Source organism: Meles meles, chromosome 12 (genome assembly GCF_922984935.1).
Source record: "Meles meles chromosome 12, mMelMel3.1 paternal haplotype, whole genome shotgun sequence".
Lineage (NCBI taxonomy): Eukaryota > Metazoa > Chordata > Mammalia > Carnivora > Mustelidae > Meles > Meles meles.
The window spans coordinates 77,819,311-77,840,079 of NC_060077.1; the positions used below are offsets into that span (position 1 = coordinate 77,819,311).

The following is a 20,769-nucleotide window of genomic DNA, read 5'->3' on the forward strand; positions in this document are numbered from 1 at the left end:
TAGTCCAATAACAGCAAAAAACCAAACCAGAACATGTGGTCCATTTATTCTTCTACATGTTTGAGTTTGTATCTGTAGAGGAAATTACACACCATCAGAGACCTGCCTGGTTGGACCATAGTGTCTGGGCTCCTTCCCAGTTCTGTCCCCAAGATCCTCTTCAGGACTACGCCTGCAGTTTTCGCGGAGGAATCTTCCAGGAGAGTATCTGGAGAAGACGGCCAGTGCTTTAGTGCAGGGCTCGCGCTGACGTCATGCTTCACTTTGCTTAGTGCCCCCTTTCTGTGAAGACTCGAGACATTTCTTTTAAACTCGGATAACAAGCATTTTTTGTTTGGTCCTAAGGAACTAGTGTGTATTTTGGTTGTTGTTTTTTTTCTTCCACATAACCAGGGGGGGTTCATTGGAAAATTTTGCTTTGGCCCTTAGGCTGCTCAAAGCCGAATCTCTGCCTGCCTGTCAGTCATGTCTCCCATCATGCATTCTCCTTCCCTCATCATCGCACCTCAGACGGCTCTTTCTCTTGTACCTTCCCCAAGTCCATTATGGAGTCTGTGAATATATATGTATGTATGTGTCTGTGTGAAATAGACGCATGTTTTAAATCTTATTTCAAAAGCCATGGCCACAAAAATAATTTTACACAGAGTACCAACTGTGATTATTTTCTTAAAAAAAATTTTTTTTAAGAATTTATTTATTTGACAGAGATCATAAGTAGGCAGAGGCAGGCAGAGAGAGAGAAAGGGAAGCAGGCTCCCTGCTGACCAGACAGCCCCGATGCAGGGCTCAATCCCAGGACCCTGGAACCATAACCTGAGCTGAAGGCAGAGGCTTTAACTCACTGAGCCACCCAGGTGCCCCTTTCGAAAACATTTTTTAAAAGTCCTTTTGTTAACTGAATGATCCTAGGTCTTCCTGGAGTAGTTTATGTATCTGTAGGTATTTATCTACTAGAAGATACAAAAATCACGTGATTTTAATTGCTATATAAACTTTATAGTCATGAATTTAAATATTTCCTAATACACATTAGTACCAGAAATATTGTTAATAATATAGAAGTGTCTATTAATAATAGAAGAAAATTACTTAAATTTCAGTGCCCTTGAGAGATTATAGCACATACATCCTTCAAAAAACTGATCCACAAAATGGTTCTGCCAGATTTTTCATCAGTATAACAAATAAGGCTGTATTATTATATAGGAAATAAGGTGCCTTCCTTACATAGCAGTAAGATTCTTGAAACATTGAATTTTTATGTTTGTGAATAAGCAAAGTCAGAGCTACAACCAGGTAACTCATTGAAGACATGAATCCCTCCAGATTCTCGGCAGACTCATTGGCCTTTGCTTTGCCTTTGTCAAGCTCCTAGATGATCGTCAAAGAGTTATCAGCTGGCACTCTAGGTCACTGTCGTTGGAGGCAGAAGTACTGAGGGCTCTCAAGTGATGTACAGTTAACTGCCTGGTTATAAATAATACAGTGTCCACAGTTAAACATATCCTAGACACAAAGAAAGTAGAACTAACTTTTTTCAGGGAGTGGAAGGTAAACATCACTGGAGTTTTCCCAGAATTCCTTGTTCAAATGTAGTTCCCGGGATGCCTGGGTGGCTCAGTCAGTTAAGTGTCTGCCTTCAGCTCAGGTCATCTGGCTCTCAGCTCTGCAGGGCAGCCTGCTTCTCCCTCTGCCTGCCACTCCCCTGTTTGTGTGCTCACTTGCTCTCTCTTTTTCTCTCTCTGACACTTAAATAAATAAAATCTTAAATTAAAAAAAAGTAAAATATAATTACCAGCTGCTGTGTTGCTGAACTTGGATATCCTCGTGAAGTCCCTCATATAACAGACCAGTCAACACTGAGCGTCTCGTGCCTGACTCAGTTTGATTAAGTTTCCTCTTTGGGTCACTATATAAACCCTGTGACTTATTTTATATGACTATATTTGATGCAGCAGCATAAAAAAATCAAGGTGTAAAAATACACAGATGCTACTGAACTAAGAGAAAAGCAGTATAGAACGTGTGTATTACATAGACTGTTTTAAAATGTTTCTTAATTCATTTTGTAAAAATACTCTCTTGCTCGTCTCAATAAAAAATGTAAGCTCCTGTAAGCTACTGCCTGTGAAATCTCAGTTAGAAAGAAAGATAAAATATCTCTGGAAATAGGATGAAATTGTAATGTAATTTTAAAATTTGAGGCTATCTTATTATGTTCTTGTGGACTAGTAGTGACATAATGCATAGCAAATAAAGGATTAGGGATTTAAAAATGAAATTGTAAGTTGATGGGAAAGTATGATTATATTTGCAGATATAAAAGGTTTCAGGATTTTTTTGTAGCAACAACTAGATACATGTGCCTCTAAGTGCAATTTTTAGTCACTTGAGTCCTCAGTTATGCACGTTGTAAGAAGCTGAAGGGGCTTTTGGATCCACTTCCTTTATAGCGCCCCCTAGCACGTAGGCGAGGGCTTCTCTGGCCAAACCCCCATGCTCCAGAATTCCCAGATAGATCCTTATTTCAAGTATTTTTATTCCCTTAAGTTGAGGCAATTGATTTGACATACAACTAAGAGTGATTTAATTTTTATGCCTTCTAAAGACTTGTCAAATAAACTCACAGATTGAAAAGAAATCCTTTGGTGGGCTCCGTCTCAGTTTTTAGTGAAGAAAGTCTAAACACTTGGTGCAGACACTCAAGGACTGAGTGGAATAATGGGACCAGCGAGGCCACTTCATGAGTTTAGCCCTTAATTTCGTCGTAATAAATAGTACCAGTTAGTTCACTGCAGCAGTGACCTTGCTGCATTATTTTAATAGGACAGCAAGCTGTAGACTGTTGAATCTGAAAAGACCCTTATGTTACCCATTACGTGTTCCTATCCTTCATTTTACAACGGACAACCTCAAGAACATTTTTGTGCTGACAGTCGGATGACAGTGAAGCCCAGCTCTGCTGAGCAGATCTCACACCTGCTCTGTGCTCTGCAGGGGACAGTCCGCAGGCATGGACTCCTCAAGCGACAGCTGTGTCATCCCCTCAGAGGACGAGATGGCCCCTGTTGTGTTCCAGGCCCCGGTCTCTTCCTGCTGCATTCTTCATTCCATCCTCTTTCCCTTCCTCTTGGACTGTGCTCTCTAGAGAACCCTGCTAGCACATTAGCCTCTCTTCTTTCTGGCATCTCGTCCTCAGCCTGGAAGGAGGCTCTGTTCTCTCATTGCACAACCCTCTCTCCCCTCTATATCTCATCTCTGTGCTTCCTGGCCTCTCATCTCTCCTCCAGGAAATGGAGTCTGCACTCTGCCCATTTTGTCACCTCTCATGTCCTCTTGAGCTACTCTGATCTGATCTTTGCTCCCACCATTTTACTCATCTCTCTCTCTCTCTCCCCGCCCCCTACCCCTTTATAGTTTTTTGATTGGCCAGTATTTTTCAGTCTTTAGTGATTCTCAAACCTTTTGGTCTCAGAACTTCTTAAAAATTAAAGACCCAAAAGAGTTATTTGGAATACTAAATGAAGTTCATGTTGATATAAAAACATATTTTTATGAAAAATGACTAGTTTGCCAGAAAAATACTGAGAAAGTAGCATTGCTTAACATTTTTTTCAGGTTTCTCTAATGTCTGACTTAATAGGAGACAGGTGGATTTTTGTATCTGTGCCTGTCTTTAATCTCTTACCGTATGTTGTTTTAATTGAGTATGTGGTGAAAAATCTGGCCTCACATAGATACAGAGTTGAAAACAGGAGGGGCGCCTGGGTGGCTCAGTGGGTTAAAGCCTCTGCCTTCGGCTCGGGTCATGATCCCAGGATCCTGGGATGGAGCCCCACATCGGGCTCTCCGCTCCGCAGGGAGCCTGCTTCCTCCTCTCTCTCTCTGCCTGCCTCTCTGCCTAGTTGTGATTTCTCTCTGTCAAATAAATAAAATATTAAAAAAAAAAAAGAAAATAGGAGAAATGTTTCAATAAGCCTTTTTAATATAATTTTGCATGTTCTCCAGGAGTTCACCAAAACTCAACATGTGGTCATGTGATCATTTTTAAAGGTTAGCTACAATGTAGAATCTGTAATCATAATGAACTTTTCATGCTGTTGTATTAAACCCATTGGTACATCTTGCACTTTGAATGGGTCTTTCTCCCATGTATGACTTTGTAACATTATGCATTTGTCTTTGGAAAGTACTGGTCCCTGGGTTATGTAGTTGTCCATATATTGTCACATTGCAACACACAGTATCAAAAACATCACTTTTGCTAATATTACTGCTGACCTCCTGAAAAAGTCAGTGTGTAGTAGGAAGCCAGAATTCTCATTTGTACCCGAAAGCCTGAATTTTATCATTGGCAACAAGTTCTGTCAGTTGTTTTCCCGGACAAGAATAAAGTAATTGATTTTCAAGAAAATGTCTGCCAAAAAACCAAGTCCCGATAACCACAATTTGTCTCTGGGGTTATACTTTCAAGTACAAATGGTGTCATGTGGGAAAACAAACAAACAAACAGCTGGTTTAGCTTATTCCTCGATCCCACAAGTGTTTCTCCCTGAGACAAGCTCAGATTGCTGCCTACAGGAGGGCTTTCTGTGCCCGTCCCGTGTTGTCACACTGAGTGTTAAAACAACAGGTGCTCAAGGGTCAAAATGTAAATAAAGTTAATAATTTTTGCTGTCTCATCAGGGACATTCTCAAGTGAAAATGCCTTGGGGTTTAGTTCTGCTTGCCAGCAGCACGTGGCCATGGAGACGTAATGGCGGCCAGTAGAACACAGGTCTGGGGCCTTGGCTGAGGCTAATGCACCAGCGCCTTTACCTGGCCTTGCTCTGACACCGGCCGGTGCAGAGTTAACACAAAGAACAGATCGAGTGATATCTCAGTATCTCACAGAAGTAGTTTTGATCTCACACACTTCCTAACAGGAGCCCGAGGCCCCAAGGCATGTGCACACCACCCTCTGAGAACCGCTGATGTAGCAGAGCCTTTTGTTGCCCTGAAATGGGAAACTTATTTCTTCTTAATTAAAACTCTTCCACACTCTGCAGCCCTTAAATCCCCAAGATTGATAGATAGGTTATATCATAACCTTTCCTGGGTCCAGTGCCTGGGGAGGAGGTAGGTTAGACTTCAGGAAGACTAGGGATTAGTTTTTCTGAGGCTCAGTACAAATCCTGAAATCGATCCTACTTACTTTAAAGGACCCTTCGCTTTTCTAGGGATTCCTGGCTCTCGCCACAGTGCGGTGCCGCGACTCTCGGAAGAGGGCCTGCTTAACCCTGGACTTTGTGTGTTACGCACGTACTGTGATACCTACAAGCTGACAGCCAAACTTCCCATCACTTAGGACTTACGTTACAGATACTATGTTAAATGGGTTAGACCTGTATTCTCCAAATCCTAACCTCAAATTCACTGTGCTGAGGGCACCTTGGTCTTTTTTTCTGCTCCTTGCATAGAGCCACACTTACTTCCTCACGGGACCCTGGTTCAGATCTTGACGTGGCCTGCCTGGTCTCCTCATTCACGTCCACTCTCCTGACCTCCCTGTCTGGCACGGCCTCTCCACCACCACCGTAACATTGCCATTTTATCTGCATCGAGCTGACGTCATCTGAAGTCACCTTGTTTGTATTTGCACTTCCTCATTAGGTGCTTAAGAACAGGGGCCCTGTCTGGTCGCTTTCCTGTTAACGGTCCCAGCACCCCTAGCTGTTGAGAGAACACACTCAAAGACCCTGTGCCCGCAGCAAGGCTCCACAGGACCTGCTGCTGGGACCAAGGGACAGGGCAGGCACATCCTTCACCCTCTCTCACCTCTGCCGCCCTAGCCTCCTCTCTTCCTCAGCTACCTCTTCCCAGTCCTAAGTCGCATCTCATCCTGTTGATTCCAAAGTTATCCTGTAGTCTCTTCTTGGCATCCTAAGCACTTACTCTGTATTTAGCTTGCTTTTATTTCATTGAAACCAGATTCTCAAAGGTGTAGATGATATATGAAATCTTAAGAGTATATTCTGTACACGCATACACATACACACACACGCACGCTCACCCCACATAGAGGGAGAGAGAGAAAATGAGAGTCTACTTTTTCAAAGATAGGAGACTCTAAGTCGATAATTCTCAACCCTCTTGGTCTCAGGACCCCTATATAGTTAAAAATTATTGAGAGCCCCAAAGAAGTCTTTTTTTTTTTTTTTAAGATTTATTTATTTATTAGAGCATGAGCAGGAAGGGCAGAGGGAGAGGGAGAAAGAATTTAAAGCAGACTCTGCACAGAGCGCAACGCGGGTCTGGATCCCACAACCTCGAGATCATGACGTGAGCCAAAACCAGGAGTCAGACCCTTAACCTACTGTACCACCCAAGCACCCCGAGGACCCCAGAGAATTTTTATGTGGGTTATAACTATCAATATTTGCCATATTTGAAATTAAAATTAAGAAATTTAAAAGTTAAATGTTAAATGTTCACATAAGTAATATTTTAATGAAAGATTATATTTTCTAAAACAAAGCAAATTAGAAGAATGGCATCGTTTTAGGTTTTTTCCAATCTACCACATCTGCAGTAGAAGTCGGCCAGATTCTCGTATCTGCTTCTGCCTGTGACAGCTCACACCATGGAGAGTCTGGACGTCAGCTACGTGCTCGTGAGAAAATGAGAGTGAAAAGGGAAAATAGCATCTTAGTGTTCCTACCAAGGCGGGTCTGACGCAGAGCACACTTTGCGAACTGCTCTGAGCGTGACTGGGGCTGCCGGCAGTAGCACATGGGTTCTGGGTTGGGGGGGCTCCCACCTTTGTCACACCCAGCTAGGCAGCCTTGGCCATGTCTGGAGGCTTCTGTTTCCTCCTCTGGAAAATGAGGGGCTTTCCAGTGCCTAATAACCTGCAGCAAGCTAGAGCCCGAAAGCATTAAAATCTTTCCTCATTACTAATTTATTAATATATGATTACCAATCATCCTATCTCTTAATAAGATCTGAGACATGTTGTATGCACTCAATGTAAGGATGCTACAGCTTCTTTAATGCTCTCCCTAAAATTCTTTGAAGTAATTAACTATCAAATCTGAACCAAACTAGATTATTTAATGAACAAAGGACTCAATTAATATGAAAAATAAGTTAAAGGTTTTAAAAAGAAAACACGAGAACTACCTATTTTATTATGCCTTTTTTTTTTTTAACCTGTTGAAGTTCTGTGGCAAAAGTCAGTTAGGTAGAAATCAGAACATATTTTTAACATAGTATCACCATTGTGCTTTTAAAAGCCTATTATTTGTGGCATATCCAGACAATGAAATGTTATTCATTTCTAAAAAGAAATGAGCTGTCAAGCCTTGAAAGACGTGGAGGAACCCTAAATGCTTATTACCCAGTGAAAGAAGCCAATCTGAAAAGGCTTACGTACTGTTTGATTCCAACTATATGACATTCTGGAAAAGGCAAAGCTGTGGAGTCAATAAAAAGATCAGTGGTTACCAAGGGGGTTCGTGAGAAGAGAGTGTGAGTGGGTGGAGTGCAGGGTTTCCAGGGCAGAGAAACTACTCTGTGTGATTCTGTAATGGTAAATGCGTCATTTTACGTGTGTCCAGACCCATTCAATGGACAAACCAAGAATGAGTCCTAATATAATCTACAGACTGAGAGTGATAATAATGTGCCATTGTAAGTTCATCAGGTGTAACAAATACACCATTCTTGGAAGGTAGATGTTGATAATAGAGGAGTCTGTGCATGTTGGGGGCAAGGAGTATTTAGGAAAACCCTGTACTTTTTGCTCAGTTTTGCTGTGAACCCAGAACTGCTCTAAAAAGTAAAGTCCAGGGTGCCTGGGTGGCTTAGTCAGTTAAGCATCTGCCTTCAGCTCAGGTCATGATTCCAGAGTCCTGCGATCAAGCCCCACATCAGACTCCCTGCTCAGCAGGGGAATCTGCTTCTCCCTCTCCCTCCTCCCCGCTTGCTCTCTCTCTCTCTCAAATAAATAAATATAATCTTAAAAAAAAAATAAATTCCATTTTTGGGGTGCCTGGGTGGCTCAGTCAGTTAAACATTGGTCTCTTAATTTTGGCTCAGGTCATAATCTCAGGGTCCTGGGATTGAGCACTGCATTGTGGGGGGAGGGCATAATCAGGGAGTCAGGCTCCCTGCTCAATGGAGTCTACTTCTCTCCCTCTTCTCCCTCTGTCCTTACCCCCTGCTCACACACACTTTCTCTCCTTCTCTCTCTCTCTCAAAATAAATAAAATCTTTTTTAAAAAGTAAAGTCCATTTAAAAAAATACATAATGTATTATAAAGAGTCAAGAAATCAATATGAACTTAAGTAATGTGTAATGGCGAGCATTCAGTATTTATTTTTGATGACAGCGTATCATTCTCAATCATTCAGTGATGAGAAATTTTAATTAATTAGTCACTCTTATGGTCTATGCCATCCGGTTATTCTAAGTAACACTGGATAGTGTTTATTTTTTGAATTGAAAATTGGTATGAAAAGAAAATATTCTAATTGACTGGGTTTTGCCCAATAAATGGTAAATCACAGTACCCAGTTCCAAAATTAGAAAAAAACTCACCAAATAAATAAGAATCAATAAATGGAGTTCAGGTGACCTAACAAAGTAAAATAATTCTTAAGCAGTCATGGGGCTTTTCTGGAGTAAGGTTTTTTGCAGACTTGATTCCCTTATTCAGCGGCCACGTAACTGAGTCTGTGTGTGCGGTGTCTGGCCAGCATGGGCTGCTCGGCTGCACCTGGTCAGTGGGCATTGCTCCATCGGCCTCAGAAGCCTTCAGGCCGGCTTGGCAGAGAGAGCCGGTACATCAGAGAGATGTCACAGTGCTCTGATAAAAGGGTCTCCAGGACACGTGGATGGGAAGGACATGAAGGAGGGAAGGGCTCGTAGTGTGTTGGAGGAGAAAGGAGAACTGGTGGTATCTTAGCTGAATATAAAATGATGAGTAGATGTTTATGAGGCAGACAAATCCTTCTAACTCAAATCTGAGCTATTTCCATTTGTAGAATCGGCTGTCATTGAATAAAACAGCATTTTTAAATGATTGTGAATCTCTGACTAACGAGTTAGTGATTACTTCACAAAAATTGTGTATATGCTTTTACATTGTGTATTTCATTGCCAAGAATGGGGAAGTTCTCAAACAGTCTTTGCATAGGCCTGAGCAATATATTCAATGGCTCAAATACTCGGACTTCTTAGTAGATACTAAACAGATTTTGTAGCGGCAAGGAGAAAACTAACTTGAAAGGGCTCCGGGTATAAATTTCTCTAATTTACTATAAATGGATAAATCATCAGCATTTTAGTAGTATTGACACTGAAATTTAAAATGTTTTTATGGTTTTGCTGGATTTAGCTCATTATCTCTTAGCTGACCTTTGTTGAGAACCTCTTAGCATGATTTCATATAGAAAATGTACTTTATGTTAAAACATTTTTATTCGCTCATGTCCTCTAAATGTAGTTGTTGTTTACGAACAGTTGTTTCCATTGAAAGATACTAGATCTGTGACATCCCATACAGCTGTTAAAAAGATTGAGGTCAGTCCATCTCTTCTGATCTGGGAAGATGGCAATAGAGGAGTAACTTAAAGAGAGATCAGTAAAGTTTCAGAAGGGCACATAAAAATCATTTTTGAAGAAGAAAACTGTGAGGATTTATATTCATGCTTGTATGTATATGCATATGAAGAGGAGAAAAATCTGGAAAGGGCATACGCCAAAATGTTTCTCATGATTACCTGAGGTGCTGAAGGGGATTGGTAGTAAAGGGTAACTTCCTTTCTTGACTGTTTACTTTTCTATGGTCTCTGTGTTTCTTTTTTACAGTGAGTGTGTATTTCTTTTAAATTGGATATATATTAGAAAATTCAAATAAATAATAATCATTGGGAAACTGTTAAAGCTATAACATAGAGAAGAGTCCATAAAATCAAGGTAAAATAAGTAAACTTTTGAACTGAATGGCAAAAAAAAAAAAACAAACTAGACAGAAGAGTTAAAAGTCTGTATTTTCAGAGCCAGTTTACCTTTTCTTAAACTTTGTTATTATGTAGACAGACGGATTGATTCTGCTTTTCAAGTGAAAAGCTGATTCAGCTCTGTTCACCCTAAATGGGCACTTAAAATCCAGTAAGGAAATGAACACCATCTACTTTAGAACAGTGCATAAGCTCATTTTTTTAAAAACTCCTCCAAACCTGTGGTTTGTTCTTATCCCATATGGTGATAACAATAATAGGATGTAAACAGCTTCTATGCTAACTTCCAGGAAAATTCTTAAATTGGTTACCATTTTATAGTCTACTATCTATAATAACTACAGATGTTAACCCTTTACTTTGGTGAATAGAAGTCACTCTCAAACCATTTTAGTCCATTTCCCTACTCCTACAAACTCTACAACAGAAAGACTGTTTTTCAATATTAAAGTTCTTCATAAAACAAAACTCTAAAGCTTCCAGGACTATTTCATTTCCCTGTATAATGGAAAGAAAGGTTACTTTTCAGACTGTTTGAAATGATACATAGAGTTTCAAACCAAAATCCCTTTTGTTAGTATCAGCAACTTTAAGCTGAAACTAAAATAATTTGCAGTTACTATCAGGTTATATTGGCACATCACAAGTATTTAAGAAATAAGTATAAAATATAAAATATCTGGGAGCTTTCATTTCCCTTATTTAGCATGTTAATAGCACTTAGTGGCCCTAGAGAAGAGCACGTTAACCACATCTGATTGAGTCTTTCTGTAGCCTGTCTTCAGAGGTGCAGATGATGCTGGTTATGGTGATGGTGATGATAGGTGCTGAAGTGTGCGTGTACTCAACGATAGGAAGCGTTTGTTATGGGCCAGGCACTATTCTGAGTGCTGTGCATGTATTAGCTCATTTAATTCCCACGACAACCGTACTCTTACTGTTCCTGCATTCATATAAGGAAACGAAGAAACCAAGGAATAGGCAGGTGACTTGCTCCAGGTCACACAGTTACTTAGTGGCAGAGTCAGGCAATAAGAACTCTTTCCCAGGCATCAATACATCCTTAACATGCACACTATTTCCCTTGGGGAAATGCTGCTCCCTGTACAACGTAGGAGGTGTTTCCAGTTCTCCTTTTAATACCCCAGCTACCGTGTGCCCGTAACAAGTCTTCCAGAAGGGAATAGTTCACCTATTAAATATTTAACAGTGTTATTCAGGAGATATCTGTTGACTCTTGAAAATTTACAAGAGGCTGGACAGGAGGTGATGACTTTCAAATGGAATTCACCCGTATCCATCACCATCCCAGAATGAGGGATTTTTTTCCTTTTTGCCTTTTGAACTGGTGCCCTCCCTTGGAAAGAAACACTTCTAGAAAACATTTCCCCACTCTTTACTGCTCAGGTCCCCTTGAACTGGTACCTTCGCCAAAGCCACTTTGCACACGGATAAGTCTTGCAAACACATGAGCAGCACGGAGACCTGGAGTCCTGGGGACGCTGTCGGTACACATTCTGTGGAGTACCTCCTGATTGACGGAGCGCCCCTGCCCTTGATGGCAGGGGTGCGCCTATGAGAGCTGACGGCCAGTGCTTTGAAAACCTACTCCTCATTATTTTCCTAGCCCTCACGTGGTGGCCCTCAGAAGAGCTTTTGGGCCTCTCATACGGGCCAGCACGGGGCTTGGGGCCGGTGTTGTCAGTGGTGCCTTCCGTGGTCAGTGCCTTCTGCATGTCGCTGCGCTGCGGAACGCCTGTTGTCCTTTCCCACAGAACAGGTTTGCCTGTGTTTAGGGCTCCAGTCTTTTTTGTGGGTTATTGGGAACATGTTGTGGATGTTGAGGAGTCTCAGCCCTCATCTAGAATGCTCAATGAGTACAGGGATGCAGAGCGTTGATTAGCTTTTAAATAATTTTTGTTTACATTAATCAAGAAACTTTTATGCACATCCAGCAGAGTGTAACTGAATGAATCAATCTAAAAAGTTATTTCATGCAAATTAAAATTAAAATGTGATAACCATTTTTTCTCTTGTGTTGGTGGGAAAGGTGGAAAGTTGGGTAACACCAACTGGGGGCACTCTTTCACTTTTAGTGGGAATTGAAGGTGAATTGCCGTTGCTTATCATATTAAAAATGTGTGTATACTTTAATCCAGAATCTCGCTTTGGGGATCCTGTCCTACGGAAACAGTCACCTATATATATAAGGATCCAGATGCAGTATAACTTAATTGTCAGGAAGGGAATATTCATACACAGAATATACATACACAGGAGCACGATGCAGGGATGAGAAAGAATGACATGGGGTCCCAGATACCGACATGGGCAACATTCCTTGAAGTGTTGAGAGAAGGATAGAAAGTTGCAGGGTAATATGTGTAACATGATACCGTTTGTGTTATCAGAATTAGAAAAATCTCTCAGGGGCGCTTGGGTGGTTCAGTGGGTCAAAGCCTCTGCCTTCAGCTCAGGTCCTGATCTCAGGGTCCTGGGATTGAGCCCCACATCGGGCTCTCTGCTCAGCAGGGAGTCTGCTTCCTCCTCTCTCTCTCTCTGCCTGCCTCTCTGCCTACTTGTGATCTGTCTGTCAAATAAATAAATAAAATCTTTTAAAAAAGAAAAATCAGAAGTTCCACCAAATCCTTGACAGTGGTTCATCCTTGGTAAGGGAGGGGGTGTGAGAAGGAAGACTTCCTTTTTTTTACTACGTACCTATTGGCAGTGTTTTGAGTTTTTTACCAGTACATATGACCTTGAGACCTTTTTAACAAAAAAGAGTCACAAGTTCGTGAACCATTTTAAATCAACGTCAAGAATTTCTAAAAGCGACTCAGTAATGCTAGTATCTCAATGGCTTATGAAAATATGTGTGCCTGTTCTACCGTTAGTACTCAGTAAATGTTAGCTGCAAGTTGTGTAGTTAGAGAATTATAAATAGTTCTAAATTGTAGATGGTTATATCCCACATTCTGTTCAACGTCCTTAGATTTTAGATGGTTTCCTGTTAACCTGGAGATTAATTTTGGATTATCAAAAGAGTATTTCTTGTTGCTTTTTAATGCTCAAGGATATGATAGACAATAGTAACTCAGTGTCCTGAGATCATTGGAAAATACCAAAGTCATGGTTAAGAAAGTGCTTTTACAGGTTTCTGGGTTCCTTCCAAATCGTATTTTTGCTGAGAGTTGGGTATTGCCTTTTCCTTTGTGTTTCCAAATTGACTTTTAAATTTCACATCGGTGTTCTCTTATTTGAAGGCAATTTTTAATAAAAATAAAAAGGTCATCAATTTAAAGGAGACTATAAATAGAGAGTACCAACGTTATTTAAAGACGTAGGCACTGGGTGTTGGCGAACTCGCAAGCAAAGTGGTTTGCTCTAGGATCCTGCACTCAATTCACATTTGTGCTTCACACCCATTTGTGAGGTGGCTGACACCCCACTGTGACTTAGTCATGAAAAGTTGAAGTCACAGATACAGCTTTGGAAAAATAACCTATTCCCGTGTTTATTGATGATCGATAAGTTATTATTTCTTTTAACTATGTTTTGTGTGATAATACCATGTTCATTGACATTTGCATTTGGTAATATATCTGGCAGATTCACAGCATAGTTTTTATTTCCATAACAACATTTATACCAAAAATACATACTTTCTTGTATGCATCGTTATTTAGACTATATTTGCCTTCTTGAATTTCAGTTCAGGTAATCTTTTCTAGTTCCCTAAGGTATAATTAAATAGTTTCCAGTATGCAGCTGTCAGCTTCATGCTGACATACCCAGATGACAGAGACCTTTACAGATAATTTCATATAAATCTGCAGTTACTTGTCTCAATTAAAAATTGGTTTTTAGAGGGATCATGGCAGTTTCTTGACTTCTGTTTCTTGTCCCTAACTTTTTTAGACACGTTTTGTTTCCTTTATTTCCTCATCTCAATTATTATTTTAGACCCTATAAAATATTCATTGGCCATAAAAATCTCGTGTTTTGCATAGTTTTTACACTAGTTCACTGGGGGATAGGCATAGTGTTTGAACTTCTTACTGCGTTACTTTTTACTGCTCATTTGGACCACATTTATGTATTCATACATTCAGCAAAAGATAAAGTCTCTGGTGGAGAGAAATGAGCTATAAACAAAATATTGTTTAATATTGGGGATGGTTAAGTACAATAAAGAAAAAAATAGGATAATGGGCTACAGGATAGTGGCGGAAGGGCTGCTATATTAGATAAGGTGGCCTATGAAGAGCTTGGTCAAGATCACCTTGGAACAGAGACCTGAGTGAGGGGAGGGTACAAGGCATGGAGATATCAGACAGATGAGGTTCTCAGGTGGAGGGAGCAGCAAGTGTTAGATCTCCAAAGTGGAAACCTTCTTTTAAAAAAAAAAAAAAAAAGATTTTATTTGTTCACTTGACACAGAGAGACACGGCTAGAGGGAACACAAGCAGGGGAAGTGGGAGAGGGAGACGCAGGCTTCCCAGTGAGCAGAGAGCCTGACACAGGGCTTGATCCCAGGACCCGGGGTTCATGAACTGAGCCGAAGGCAGACGCTTAACAACTGAGCCACCCAGGCTCCCCAAGTGGAAACACTCTTGGCGTATTCAAGAAAGTACATGGAAATCAGTGTAATTAGAGCAGAGTGAACAGGGGAGAGGAGATGAAGTCTGAGAGATGGGGTCCCGTCACAAGGATCTTGAAGGATTGTTGTGAACATGAGAGAAAGGTGATTTAATTCATGTTTGAAAAGGATCAACAAGATGGGATCGTGAGGGAGACAAACCATAAGAGACTCTTAATCTCACAGAACAAACTGAGGGTTGTTGGGGGTGGGGGTGGGTAGGGAGAGGGTGGTGGGGTTATGGACACAGGGACGGGTATGTGCTATGGTGAGTGCTGTGAAGTGTGTAAGCCTGATGATTCACAGACCTGTGCCCCTAGAGCAAATAATATATTATATGTTAATAAAAAATTTTTTAAAAAGTATAAAATTTAAAAAGTGATCAGAGTAATTAGAAGATGAGTCTGTCAAAGGAACCCTGAGGCCATGGTAGTTTTCAAAGGACAGAAGTGATTTAAAATATTGCCAAAAGGATGATTTGAGATTAATAAATATTTATTTATTGGGAAAAAAAAAAGAAAAGGATCACCCCAATTGCATGTGGGCAGTAATGAAAGTGTGGGATCAGTGACTGAATTTCTTGGATGTTGACCACCCAAACCCAGTAAGAAATATATTTTGTAACATTACTGGATTCTGGTTTATTTTTCTTTCATGTACTTGGATGGTAGTGTTCTCTCTAACTTAGCAGAGTTTCCTTGTGATGGGCCAAGTTCCTTGTTCAGATTCTTGTTCTGATTTGAATATAATAAAAGGATTCTTACCAGATTGTTACCCAAGAAAGCTGCCCAAGTGACATGTTATTGATGTAGTGAACTGGGGGCTGAAATACCATTTTAGAAGACTCAGCTCAGTCTTCTAAAAGACCTCAGTCCTTACTCTGAGAGCACCCCCTTCCAAATTATGAAGGAATTTAAGACTTTCATGTAGGAATTTAAGACTTTCAGGTCACATCTAGAATAATTTTAAAAACCGTAGTGGATCCCCCTCTTCAATCACCGATACCTTTAGGGGTAGGGGCAACTAATGCGTATCTCACAGTCCCTCAATGGAAAACTAGTTCTAGGTGAAGAGTAGTTTAGGGGTATGCTGGCTTCTGGAAACCCTCGGCAGAGATAGACTCCCTGCAGCCTGTCTCCCCAGAGTGGATACTCGTGAAGTGACTACATACATACCACAGGTTTCTTCTGTTGAAAGAGGTACTGTTAAGGGAATAAAAAGTTTCACAAGAAATCCAAAGATGAAGAACATGCCCCAAGACCTTCACTGTCCGGAATTGTTTAAGATCTTGTTTAGAAGCATTACTCTAGCAGTAAATTGCAAAGAATGACAAATGCAGACCTGTAATGTATGGTCCTTTCAGGAAAACTAAAGATGTGATACCAAGAATAGATTTGAATTCTTTTCTTCCATGAATTATGGTGTTTACAGATGATATAGAAGGTTGAGGTTGATATCGGAGCATAGAAGACAGCCAGTGTATCAAAAACTTTTGAAATTCTGGTTTAAGTAAATTTTGTCCACATTAAATGTACTTCAGCACAGATTTCTTTTGAAAAGGATTATTTTGAGGAGTAATTACAGTCACGTTTTACAGAAAGATTTCAGCAGTATTGCAGCTACATCTGTGCAAAGTTAAGAATAGATTTTAAAAATACTTCTGAAATTTCGTTTTCCTGTGGCTGTTAACCTGAACAGAATAAATATTCGTCAAAGCATTTGTTAGGTAGTATGTTCCGTGTTCTGTAATTGCGAGTTAACTGTGTGTACATGTCAGTGTAGCTCTATAGTGATGCCCGCCACTTAAACCACAGTAATGATTGAATAACAAAATAGTAAAGGTTCTTAAACTCTTCTAGGGCATTTTTAAATTTTCAAATACAGGTGCATTGGATTTTGAATGCTGATCCCTGCCTCCCTCTGTTGCGGTAGCGTAATGTGATGCTTCAGACAGGAAAAGCGTTGAGAAAGCAGCCTTACGCTAGCCACTCAGTAGTGGGGAAGCTTCATGTGTGTCAGGAGCCGTTAGTGCCTTGCCCTCCCTCCAGCCAGTGTACAGAGGACATCTCACTGCCTGAGCACAGCAAAACCCAAACTGGCAGGAGGTCCTAAAGTAGTGTCGCTCGTGCGACTAAAAAATGAAGCATTAATCTTCCACTGAAGGGAAAGGAGTTCTTTTACTGGGTAAGGCTTAGGGATAGGACAGAACTATTAATGAATCCATCACTTGCTAATAAGGAACAAAGGGTCTTAAAACTGAGTATATCATTTTCCAGATTGACGTACTGTGTGTGAATGTCCTAATGCCATCCCATGCCGAGATGGCTTTATCACAATGTCGCTGGTTTCAAAATGTTCACATTTAAAACTCTAGTCTTGTCTCCCAGCCGCTCTTACCAGAATTTCAGAAATGTCGTCACGTGACCTTGTAGTTTTTTTGTTTTTTTTTTTTACTCCATTTCAAGAAAGCATTAGAGAAATATTTCCTTGCTGTCATCTCCTTTCCCTCCCCTGCCCGTCTTTTAAAAAAATGGTAACAGAAAAGTTAGGTTGGTAGGACGACCACAGAGAAGAAAGTCAAGGAATGTGTGGTAGAATTGATGGAATATCCTCATAAATATTTAACGTAGGCCACTTGTTCGTCTGGGCAACTCCTACTGAGACAATAGCACTAGATAATGGGAAGGTATATTCAGAATTCATTGGGGATATAAAATCATACCTTATTTACACTTGTAGTGATTTTTATTTATATCTTCCCAGGCTCCAGCCAGATGGCTGGGAAATCTTTATGGCAAAGCATAGATCAGGAATGCAGATATCTAATCCACTCATGCAAATTAACTTAGAAAAAAGAAATAAATAAAAATAAATCAACCTCTTATAACCTTCAAATCATCCTCCCTCAGTTTTCTTTTCATGTAATGCCAAATAAATACCAAATGTGCTTCCTTATACTACCTTTAGTCCTAGCTGTCATTTAGATAAACCGGTAAATGTGGAACATCTATGGAATTTGCCAGATTTTGCCTTTTTCTTATGGATAACTTGCTAATTTCATTCTACATTATTGATATGTACTTAAGCATAACATTAATGTAGCTTTTTTATGATCTGCTAGAAAGTATGTTTCACTCCTTAATACTATAATAAAATGTGAGACCATCATTGGATTGAATATGTAAGCCTTTTCATCTTTTCCATTCTGTTTAAGTAGAAGTATTTGCATAATAATTACTATAGCAAAACTGAGTTTTCTTATTTGACCCTATTTCTTGCTTGAAAATTCAAAGGTGTTTGTAATGATGAAGTTGTTTTCTACTGAAAATAATTATCAATAGCCTAAGTGGTATTTTGCAACATTTTTCTTTCAGTTGATTTTAAGAGTTACTAAAATGAAACAGTTCTGAAAAATCTTGATGTATTAATTATACATATATTTATTTAAAAATATGTATCAGAGCTGACCTCTATCTTTGAGATACGTTCTGTCCACTTCCATGTGCAGGTCATCTCACCTGGGTTTTTTGTTTTGTTTTTGTTGTTGTTAAAATGTTCAATTCAGGTTCTACATGGTCAGCTATTATGAGCGGAATCACAGAATAGCAGTTGGAGCTCGCCATGGTTCAGTGGCCCTGTACGACATCCGGACTGGAAAATGTCAGGTAAATAAATCATTGTGACTTCCTCTCCATAAAGTGTGGAAGTTATTGAAAGGAGTGAGAGACTAGCACTTCACCAGTTGACGTGCTGAGCTGCTGGAACATTATGGATAATGCTAAAGGGATCAATAGTTTAATGAAGGACTCAAAGAATATAGAGCCCTACTGTCTTTATTCACTGGCATCGAAGGGCGGCTACGGATGGGTTCATAATAGAGCCTAGAGAAAGGTGGCTCTGCTTGCCAGCTACTTTTCAATAAGTCTCTTCATTTAAACAGTTTTCTGATTCTTCTATTTTTGCCGTGCATTTTCTTTTTTTTTTTTTTTAACATTTTATTTATTTGACAGAGAGCATGAGCAGGGGGGAGGGGCAGAGGGAGAAGGAGAAGCAGACTGCCTGCTGAGCAGAGAGCCAAGAAGGCTTGATCCTAGGACCTTGGGATCATGTCCTGACCTAAAGGCAGACACTTAACTGACTGAGCTACTCAGGCGCCCCTGCCAGGCATTTTCTGAAAATGTTTGGTGTACGTTATTATGATTAATGACTAACCAAAAATTAATTTTCTAAGTAAAACAAGGGATTTGGCAATTCTAAGACAGCATCCTAGCCAGAGTTCAAGAGAAGAAGAAAAAAGAAACTGATGAGATAATATATTACTTTTATACTTTTATAAATCTTTTTGTACTTTTATAACACTTTATTGTTTATTGAAGAATTGTTCTTGATTTTAATTTTCATCTTGATCACTTGATTCTCAAAATGTACCAGTTGGTTAGACAGGGCAAGTCTGGCCCCACTTCAGATATAAGTGAATCAAAGTTCCAAGAGAGGCTTTAAATCTCTTTATCCCAGAGGTCATACTGTTAACAAATGGCAAAACCAGGGCTAAGCTCCCCTGTGATCATGGTGAATTTATAGGACTCATTGATAAATAGTTCCAAGTCATAACTTCTTATGTTTCATTATAGCATTTATCAATGCTGATCTATTCAACCGTATTAGGAATTATATTCAACTGTGTTAGATAAGTATGTAGTCAACTGTATTAGGAATTTCCAGAAGGAATATGAAGAAATTCATAAGGATATATCTAAAATTTTATACTGCCTCTAAAATTTAAGAGGCTATTAATTAATTCTCCAAAAGCTTCCCTGGCTGCTTTCCATGAAAACAGTAGTTCTAAGAGCTGCTAATAGATGTTGGGGATAAAAATTTCAGGAGTCAGACAAGTTTAGGGGATACTGTTGGAATGTTGAACACGTTTCTTTATGCAAACATTCTCAGTCTCTAATGTGTAAGTGTGCATTTTGTGTGAGAGCGTAGAGGGTGGACCATTTGCCATACTTGTGTAACTGTTGAATTTTGTTTCTGTCAATTTTTTTAAGACATTAACTCCTTATCAGTGGCCATATGTTTGTTTTTTTTACTCTGAACTCCGAGCAGTGAAATCACTCTAAATACTTGTTTAAAAATTAAGTCCCATGTTGTCTATAAGATTCTCTCCTAAAACGGACAGATTCTTCAAGTGGCGTTTTCAGCATCTATTCTCGTAAGACAGTTTTTTAAAATGAGAGTATATCATTACTAGCAGACTCGAGAGAAATAAATCACAAACATCAATAAGGAAAGACCAAAAAAAAAAAAAAAAAAGGAAAAGAAAGAAAGAACAAAGGGACCTTTCCAAGCTTCTTTAAAATTGAAGTATAGAAAGCAGAGAGAAGACTGTTACTGGACAAGACACAGTTGGCAAAACCAGCAGAGAGAAACGTGATGCACTCTGGGCACAGTGGAGTAACCCAGAGGCGCAAAGGAAGAACAGCAGTTACGAATTAAGAACAGAGTACCGAACTGTCCTGCACTGTACATTTCTTGACAGTTTTCTTCCTCCTAAGTGGTCTCAGTGAAGGTCTTGGAAGCATGCAAAAAACATAATAATTTGGATATTTTATTCTTTTTAATTCAATTAGGATACACTTACTAATCAAAGGCATTCTTTCTTAACAGGAATTTGTAATGTCATTCTTAGTCCGTTTTATTTTCTGTCCATCATTTTAGTTCATTTAGACATTTTAGTGCCTCCAGATTTTTGTCCACTGCAGCTTCTGGATTTTGATGTCCCAGATTACCGTTAGTGTTATATGACGGAAAAACCTTCACCTTCCAGCGCTGTATGAAAGTAAAGGTTACCTTTTCTTCTACTCACTGAGAACATGAAAATGAAGCTGCATCTCTAAGTCTTAACTGCTTTTGCCGGTTACCAGTTACATCCAATGCCAGTGACGCTTTGGGGATTCTCTTCAATCTTTTGTGGCGTCAGTGTGGTAGCATTTGAAGTAAGCGAGTTACCCGTTGAAACAATGCCCAAGTGTAATTGGCATGTTCAGAAATGGTGTCTCAGAGGTGAATCCAAGGACTAGGGATTTTGAACTGGGAATGCAGTACTGCATTCCCTGACTAGC

At 39.8% G+C, this 20,769-nt stretch overlaps 1 protein-coding gene across 2 annotated transcripts in view; it reads left to right on the forward strand.

Annotated features, from left to right (window-relative positions):
• Window positions 1-20,769, forward strand: part of WDR7 (WD repeat domain 7) — a 372,785-nt gene that overhangs the window by 279,903 nt on the left and 72,113 nt on the right. For both annotated transcript variants that reach the window (XM_046025300.1, XM_046025301.1), the window contains one exon: window positions 18,213-18,312. In XM_046025300.1, coding sequence (XP_045881256.1) covers window positions 18,213-18,312 — 100 coding nt within the window. The remainder of the gene's footprint in view (window positions 1-18,212; window positions 18,313-20,769) is intronic.